This window comes from Hyperoodon ampullatus, assembly GCF_949752795.1.
Source record: "Hyperoodon ampullatus genome assembly, chromosome: 7".
Taxonomy (NCBI): domain Eukaryota; kingdom Metazoa; phylum Chordata; class Mammalia; order Artiodactyla; family Ziphiidae; genus Hyperoodon; species Hyperoodon ampullatus.
In genome coordinates this window covers 10,049,378-10,057,227 of record NC_136920.1, presented here as the reverse complement: position 1 = coordinate 10,057,227, position 7,850 = coordinate 10,049,378, and the positions used below count along the sequence as shown (strand labels likewise).

Below are 7,850 nucleotides of genomic sequence, written 5' to 3'. Positions count from 1 at the left end.
GCCCTTCAGTGCTGCCGGCCTGCTCCTCCACCCCAGACACTCCTTTCCCTGAGTTGTGTGGTTGCCAGTAAGACACGGAAATGCCACAGGGCACAAGGGGCACAGCCACCACCACAGAGGGCTCCTGGGGAGTTCGGGTAAGAAAAGGACATCAGTACCAATCTTGGTGGGGGGGCCCGGGAGCAAGTTCCTGGCCTACCTCCAGCCCCGAGTCCACACTTGGGAACGGGAGCTAATACTGTTCGGCACTGCAGCGTGACTCCACACACGGGGGGCTCGGAGGGGCCCCCCTTCTCCCAGAAAGGGGTTGGGCGGGTCAGAGGGCCTCTCAGACACTGCACCTTTCTGCCTTCGTGGCCCCAGCAGAACACAGGGCTGAAGGGTTGGAGAGGAAGGCTGGAACTGACCCAAGATCCCCATGGCTGCCCGGGACTGTAAGGGCTGGAGTCAACTGGGGCCTCAGGCCTCTTTCCACTTGGTCAGATGCCACCTCCTCTGTCTCAGAGCTGGGGGTTACTACTCCCTGGTGCAGATAGAGAGGGAGCTGGCACTTGGTGGCAGGATGTGTTCCAGCGAGGACTGCTCAAGAGTGGGGGCAGGGGCCAGGACTGGGGCAGTGTCAGTGGGCAACAGGGGACTCCAACTTTTGCAGGCGACGGCGGCGGAGCTCTGCTGCATCAGGCTCCCCATCCTCAGGCAGCTCCTCGGTGCCCGCTGACTCAGGAGCTGGGGACAGAGAGGTCCAGAAGCGGAACCCAGAGAAGTCCCCTGCCCCACCCCACTGTAGGCTGACCGCAACTACCTGAAGGCTTTTCAGGTTCAGGGGCTGGTGGGGAGGCTCCCAGGGATGGGGTGGTGGCCTCGGAGCTGGGGGTGCTGGTGGAGAAGGCAGCAGTGACAGCTGTAGGGGCAGTCTCCTCAGTGGGGTTGGCTGAGGTGGCAGGCCGGGGGGGCCTAGGAAGAGAAGGGACAAGAGGAGGGCCTTGGCATCCTGGCACGACTCGAGAGATTCTGCCCTCCGTGAGCCTTGCAGGGTGCGTTCCAGTGCCGATGTGCCTCACATCCCCAGTGACTGGCAGACACGACTGAACACACGTTGAGTGAATTCTTGGAATTCGACACCACAGATCGATTGTAAACCACTTGCAGGCAGGGACCGTTGGCCTTGTTCACTGTTACACTGCAGAGTTGCCACTCTGAGAGGCCAGGCACCTTCTAGAGTACCAACTAAGACAGTGCACTGAATAACACACAAAGCACGCAAGTCTCAGACTCAAGCTCCCCTCCAAGTCTGTACCGACACTGCTGGGTGCCAGGCACTTTGTATATGTCCCCTGCGAATAGGAATTAGAACTCTATTCAAATAAGGTAATGAAGGTCACAGAGCGAGTAATAAGATCAGGACTTGAACTCGGGGCCAAGCTGGCTCCAAGTGACTTTGTATTTGCTGTCTCAGATCAGGGGCAGCGATTCCCAGTCAAAGTGTCACCCTGTGTCAAGAGAGTATACATGATTAACTGAAGTACTGGGAACTATATACGAGGACAAGATTCAAGGATAGCTCTCTAATAAACACCACTCCTCCTTAGATCCAGACAGGCCTTCTGCAGTGGGAGGATAAAAAGGCACCAAGAACCCCGACACCTTGGGTGTGCCAACAGATAGAATGCCCGAATCGACACGTATCACAGGGTGGCAGGGGAGAAAAAGGCCCAGAACCACTGCTGGGAGCCTTTTCTCGGCAGCCCCACACCCCTGCTGCCCACTCTGGCCCCCGTGTAGACGGACCCGAGGGAGGCGAGCACGGTGAGGTACTGGTTGATCTGCAGCATGGCGGCATCCAGCAGCGTGTGGATGTTGCGCAGGCTCTGTAGCCGGGCCTCCAGGTGCTGCCGCTCGTGGCCTTCCAGAGCCCGCAGCTCCTCTGGAGTCAGCCCAGCAAAGCCGGCAGGAGGCACAGGCATCGGGGGGAAGGCTGGAGAGAGAGAGAGGGGCTCAGCCTGGGCTGCCCGGGCCCGACACCCCCCACCTCCCAAAACAACCCCAAGAGCGGCCCAGCTTACCAAAGGGTGGAGGCAGTGGCATGCCCATCCAGGGGGGAGGGAAGGGGAAGCCTGCGGCAGGGCCAGCGTCAGGGGTGGAGGCCGAGCCAGGTGCTGGGGCAGAGGCAGCAGAACCAGCTGTGGTTGTGGCTGCTCCACTGGGCCGAGAAAGCGCTGCGAGAGAGCAAGAACAGGAAGTTATCTGTTCTGAGGGGCCTCTGCCTCCCTCCCTTCCACCGCCCTGGCTGGCATGCCACCCAAAAGACTCACCTGCACTGGTGGACGGAGGGGCCACAGCGTCTCCAGAGCTGGGGGGAGGTGGGACAGGAGGAAAGGGGCCCATGGGGGGCCACAGCGGGAACATGCCTGGAGGGAAGGGAGGCAGGAGGCCCTGGGCGACTGCAGAGAGAGGACGGGGTGGTGAGAAAAGGTCCAAACTGAGATAGAGCCAAATCGCAGGCAAGGGACCGGGTGTTGGGGCTCTGTCCTCTGCTCCCACAGGCCCTCTCTGAGCCCAGCCCGGATCAGACATGACCGCAATCATCTGCGTCTCTTCCTGTGACCAGCCCCCCAGCCCCAGACTGAGCTTCGAGGGCAGGGACTCTGATTCACCTCCGCCATTTCCCACTCCCAGTCTGGGGCGAGAACCCAGCAGTGTGCTGGATGGCCAGATGAGGGCCACTCACAGTTGGGGGGCTGGGGCAGGAGTGGCGGGGGGTGGGGGGCAGGTGGTGGCCCCTGATCCGCAGGCTCAGGGGGCGGTGGTGACTGGGTCGGCAGCGACGCCCGAAGGACATCCATACGGCAGGTGGGGCAGGTCTGCTGCCGCTGGAACCAGGAGCGCAGGCAGCTGGGGGTCAAGACCAGGCAACAGTTAGCAGGTGCCTAGGGGTCTGCCTTCCAAAGCCACTCCCTGCTGTGCAGGCTGCTCAGGGCATCTCCACCTGGTGTGGAAAATGTGGTTGCAGGGCAGTCTCTTGGCACCAGTCACCATCTCTTCTCGGCAGATGATGCAGACGTTGTCCATCGCCTGGAGTTCCTCTGGGGTGGCGTCTGGATACCTGGTTAGGACAGACCGAGGACGCGTCGAGACCAGAGCTGCAGGCGGGGCACCTGGGGCACAGCTTGGGCGAGCAGCTAGGACACGCTCACTTACAGCGTGTTCATGTTGCGGATAGCTCGGCGAGACATGATGGCATCTGTCACAGCTTTCTTGAACTGCCTGAAAAGACAGTTTCAGTAGAAGGAGGGAGACGGAGGGGAGGGGTCAGAGCTGTGGCAGGGCAGGGCTAGGCTCACCTCATGGCCAGGTACATAGGCCGGATGGCAAAGAGAGGGAAAGTGTGCACCTTGATCATGATGGTCATGAAAGCCATGTACAGCAGAACCTTGATAAAGCCTGGGGGCAAGGGGTGCAGAGAGCGGCAGGTCACAGGACCTGGTAGGCAGGGCTGGGGACACTGGTGCAGGTTAGGGGAGGCCAGGCTCGTCTCACCTGTAAACAGCTCCGTGTAGAGCATGTACACGGCCTTATTGTCCCAGGGATTCTCGCTCTGGAGGTCCACAGAGTGCAGCACGTACTTGATGAAGATGGTGAGCACCATGGTCATCAGGATGGCATACTGGGGGCGGGGGACGGACATAAGGACACGGGTCCCGGGCTCCAGCCAAACTGCTGTCCCCAGGCCCGTGCACAGCGGAGTGCCACGGTACAAGCACAGGCTTGGACACAGCCGGGGTCCTCCTAGCTTCTCCACTCACTAGCTAGTATGACTTTCAGCGACTCGTAGACCTCTCTGAACCTCAGTTTGCTTGTCTGTAAATGACAGAATTAACTGTTCCTTTGTAACAACGTTGTTTTGCTGATTAAAAGAGATGCAGGTCAAGTGCTCAGCACAGGGCCCGGCATACAGAAAGCACTGAACAGACGTGAACTGTTGTCACTGGACACGTTCTTCCTTTGCTGGGGACACACCTCCCCAGCTGTCCATCAAGCTAATTCCTTCTGTCCATCAACAGCCAGCTCCTCTGGCATCAACTTCCAGGAAGCCTTCCCTGAGCGCCAGGTCAGGGCTCCTCCTCCACACGCGCCTTTCTGCGCCGTCCCCACTCTCCTAGGAGCGCGTAGAGGGCAGGGGCTGGGACTGACTGATGGCTGCTCCTTGGTGGCCCACACGGGCTGGCCACAGAGCAGGTGCTCGATAAAGGTTTGTCAGGGCACAACAGTGCCACCTTGGGCTTGTCCTCCCAACCTCCCAAGCCAGTTTTACCTCAAAGCCAAACACCAGCTGCACAGAGGCCCCACGGGTCAGGATGCTGTGATAGGCATGGCTGACGAAGAGGAAGTCCAGGATACCCAGGAGGAACATAAGGGCTGTGGGGACCCCCCAAATGGGAGGTTGGTGGGGTCAGCCCAGGGCCTGACAGCCACTTCCTGCTCTAAGACAGCTCCCACCCTCAAGCCCACCATGGCCCCAGCCATCTAGTCAGGTGGGCACACTCCACTGAACCCAGCCCCCTGGGAACTCCAGTTCTGCCTAGGGGTGGCCCAAGCTCCAGGTGAGGAGGCAAAGAGCTAAGGGGCTAGGCAGTTGAGAAGCCCTGGAGTGGAACAGGCAGAGATGATGCAAATTAGCTTCCTAAATTATCTTTCCTGTACAGCTGAGGGCCGAGGGCAGCCTGTGCTCTAGGGTACAGGTCCGTCCACGGTTAGTGACTTTTCACGTTCCAGTCCTCCATGGCGCCTCTTCTCCCTCCAGCTCCCTCCTCTCCACTCCCACGGGTCTCACTCACAGACAATGCGGCAGTGAAAGAGCCAGGAGATATTGGGGCTGCGTTCCATCTAAGGCAGAGAAGAGAGGGGGCCCGTCAGGAAGGCTGGGGCTCACCCCATGTCTCCAACCCAGCCCTCACTCCACAAGCCTGCCCTCCAGCCCTCTGTGTGCTCCAGAGAACGCCCCCACCCCCGACCCAACTCACAAAGTCCACACGGTCCTCAGCCAGCCAGTGAAAACACTTGAGGAAGAGGAGGAGAGTGAACAGCGCAACAAAGCGGGGGCTGAAGTCATCCCGAAAAACAGTGAAGGCCAGACAAGTCTCAGTGACAGCATACCAGGAACGTTCCAGAAGATGCTGGTTGGGCAAGGAATGATGTGGAACTCAGACATTTTGCTTGCCCAGCTCCCTGCCCCTCACCTTTGGAGCCATGAACATCTCACCTCCATCTCTGCTGCCCTCAGCTGTCCGAAGAACACCTTGCCCATCACCTTGCCCAAGAGGAAGACAAGGACGAAGGCCTGGATGTACAGGACCTAGGAGTGAAGAGAGGCTATGGTTTGAGGTCACTTTCTGCTTTGCTCTGTCCGGGGCTCATCATTCAGGAACCTCTCCACATCCCCATCAGAGTTTGTTCAAAGTTAGGCCTGGCAGCTACTTCACTTGTCTCCTACTTACCTGACCTTTAGCCCCACCCCTGTCTCAAACAGACTCCTCCTTCCCTCCCAGGGAGTTCCTCCCTCCCTGAGCCCTGAACTCACTGCCATGCTGGGGCTAGACTTGGTCAAGTACACCACGGTGGGGTAGAACTGGTGCTTGAGGTAGTAGGCATGAGCCACCACGGCCCCGGTCAGCGCCAGGCTGGCCGCCATCATCACGGCGGTGCGGAACATTGCCCTGGCCTAGGGACCTGCAGGGGGAAAGAACTGTGTGATGCCCATACTGTGCACACCTAGCACAGTGCCTGAGACGCAGTGCTAATAAACAGGAGAAAGAAAAGGAAACCTCACTTCGTCCTCACCATCATCGCATCAAGAATAGCATATACTCCCCCATTTTACAAATTAGAAGACTGAGACTCAAAGGGGTTAAGTGATCACACTGACGCAAGGCCAGCAGCCTGGGTTAGTCTTGTTTCAGATCTAGGGCTCTTTCCACGCCGCCTGCCAGACCGCCGCCTCCAGGGAAAAATGAGGAAAGGCAGCAGAGTCGGAAGAGGAGGGAACTGCTCCCAGTGCCCCTAAAGTGACGGTGATGGAGCGGGATGCAAAAGCAAAAGTCTCCCGCAGCGGGAACGTGCGGGCTGGACCGGGAGAAGCCAAGGCGCTGGGGGGCGCAGCCGGGCAGGCGACAGCGCCGGTGACAGCTCCGCCAGGGTGGGCAGCTCCGACGCGCGCCCCGCGGGAGCGGGCGGGGTACGTCAGCCTGGAACCCTGGCGCTCCCCAAACCCCAGGGCAGTGTCAACTCGGGGCACCGGAGAAACGGCCGACAGTCAGGATGCAGGGGCGGGACGGAGAGGGACCCGGGTCGCCTCCACGGTCGCGCACCTGTAAACGCCAGGAGCTGCGAGCGTCGCAGGCGGGACCGGGACTCTGAGAGCGGCCGCGCGGGAGCCTGTCTACGGCCAGATGACAGGCCAAAAGCGGGCGGCGGGGCTGAGGGGGCGCGCCGACCCCGGAGACCTGAAGGGGAAAGATCCAGGTCCCGACTCCAACCCCAACCCGGGCCCGACCCCGGCCCACTCACCAGGAGCCCAGCGCCGCGAGCCCGCTCAAACCCCGCGACTGCGGAGGCGACTCCGGTTAACAACACTCCCCACCCACTGCGAGCCGGAACTTCGGGGGTGAGACACCTCACTTCCGGCGGGGCGGGGCGGGGAATGGATCGTACCAAATGCCGCTTTCCCTTGCCCGCGCAGCGCGCTCCCTGCGGTGCCGGGAACAGTAGTCCCACCATCCAACTGGGGTTCGTGCTCACGGTTCGAGCGACAGATGGGAGAGGTGGTCTAAGCGGAATAGGGCAATCCGGAGAGGATTAGAGACTCCCTATTTATTAGTCACAGATGGTATCGTCTCCACCTCTGAGTGGACTCAACCTCCGGAGGACTCGCAAAGCGGCTGGATTCGGTGGGGGGGGGGGGGCATTGTGCGGGCCGTACCATTTGGAGGGGTGAGTATGCAAGGGAGAGACATTACAGGCCTAAGAGAAATAAAGTGTCTTAGAGACTCATTCCAGGGAGATTCACAACAGTTTGACAAATCAGACGCTTTCTAAGAGAACTGGATTCAGGAAAGAAGCATATGTCTCCTCCTAGATTACCCCCAAGTTGTGTGGGAGTGAGTTGGGTCCCCGTGGCTGCTACTGATTGCTCGAAATAGAGTTACGCGGACCAATAAGAAAAAGAAAGGAAAATCGCTGGCCTATAGAAAGAGAAAAGCAGGTGAGCGGTTGCTAGGGGCGGAAGGTAGCGTTGCCTAGGGCTAGGTCCAACCCGGGTGGGCCGAGAGTAGAAAAGGCGCAATCCGTGGGCGGGTGTTCCGAGTCTGCCCCAGGGGACGTTTGTTGCGCTGCGAAAGGGATCTGTGCCTGAGACTGAGGAGAAGGCAGACCTTTCATTCCGGCTAATCTTGGGATGGGAGTGTTCTGTGCAAAGGGACGGATTTCAACGTCGCATGTCCGCACCCCTCCCCAAGCCTACAGCCTTGCTGTCCTTATGTCATTCAGTCCTGGGCCGTAGGCGCAGCTCCCCCTGGTCTTGGCTGTTTATGTCTGCTTCGCAGCCGACCCAGTCGGCTCGTTGACAGAATGGAGCTAATACACCCACTTTGTGCCTTGCGTTTTCCTCCATCATCTAATTTAATCATCAGTCACTAAAGTTAATAAGCTAGGTGGTGCTATCCTCATTTTACGTGGGACCAATTGAGGTTCAGAAATTTAACAAGTCTTGGGATTGGCACCAGATCTCTCTGACCCTATATTCGCGTACCGTTAACCTCAGTCACCTTTACCACCACCTGTTGACCTGAATTGGC

The 7,850-nt window shown here is 59.2% G+C and overlaps 1 protein-coding gene across 1 annotated transcript; it reads right to left on the bottom strand.

Moving 5' to 3' along the window:
* Positions 1–512: 512 nt before the first annotated feature.
* SYVN1 (synoviolin 1) lies at positions 513–5,710 on the bottom strand (the record flags this gene model as incomplete). The annotated part of the gene is made up of 15 exons (XM_079709206.1): positions 513–726; positions 803–954; positions 1,789–1,975; positions 2,064–2,216; positions 2,313–2,441; positions 2,729–2,892; positions 2,987–3,103; positions 3,199–3,264; positions 3,342–3,441; positions 3,538–3,664; positions 4,313–4,416; positions 4,836–4,884; positions 5,022–5,174; positions 5,261–5,353; positions 5,579–5,710. The coding sequence occupies 15 exons, from the start codon at positions 5,708–5,710 to the stop codon at positions 620–622; spliced, it is 1,833 nt and encodes a 610-aa protein (XP_079565332.1). The 3' UTR covers positions 513–619.
* Between the last annotated feature and the right edge of the window lie 2,140 nt (positions 5,711–7,850).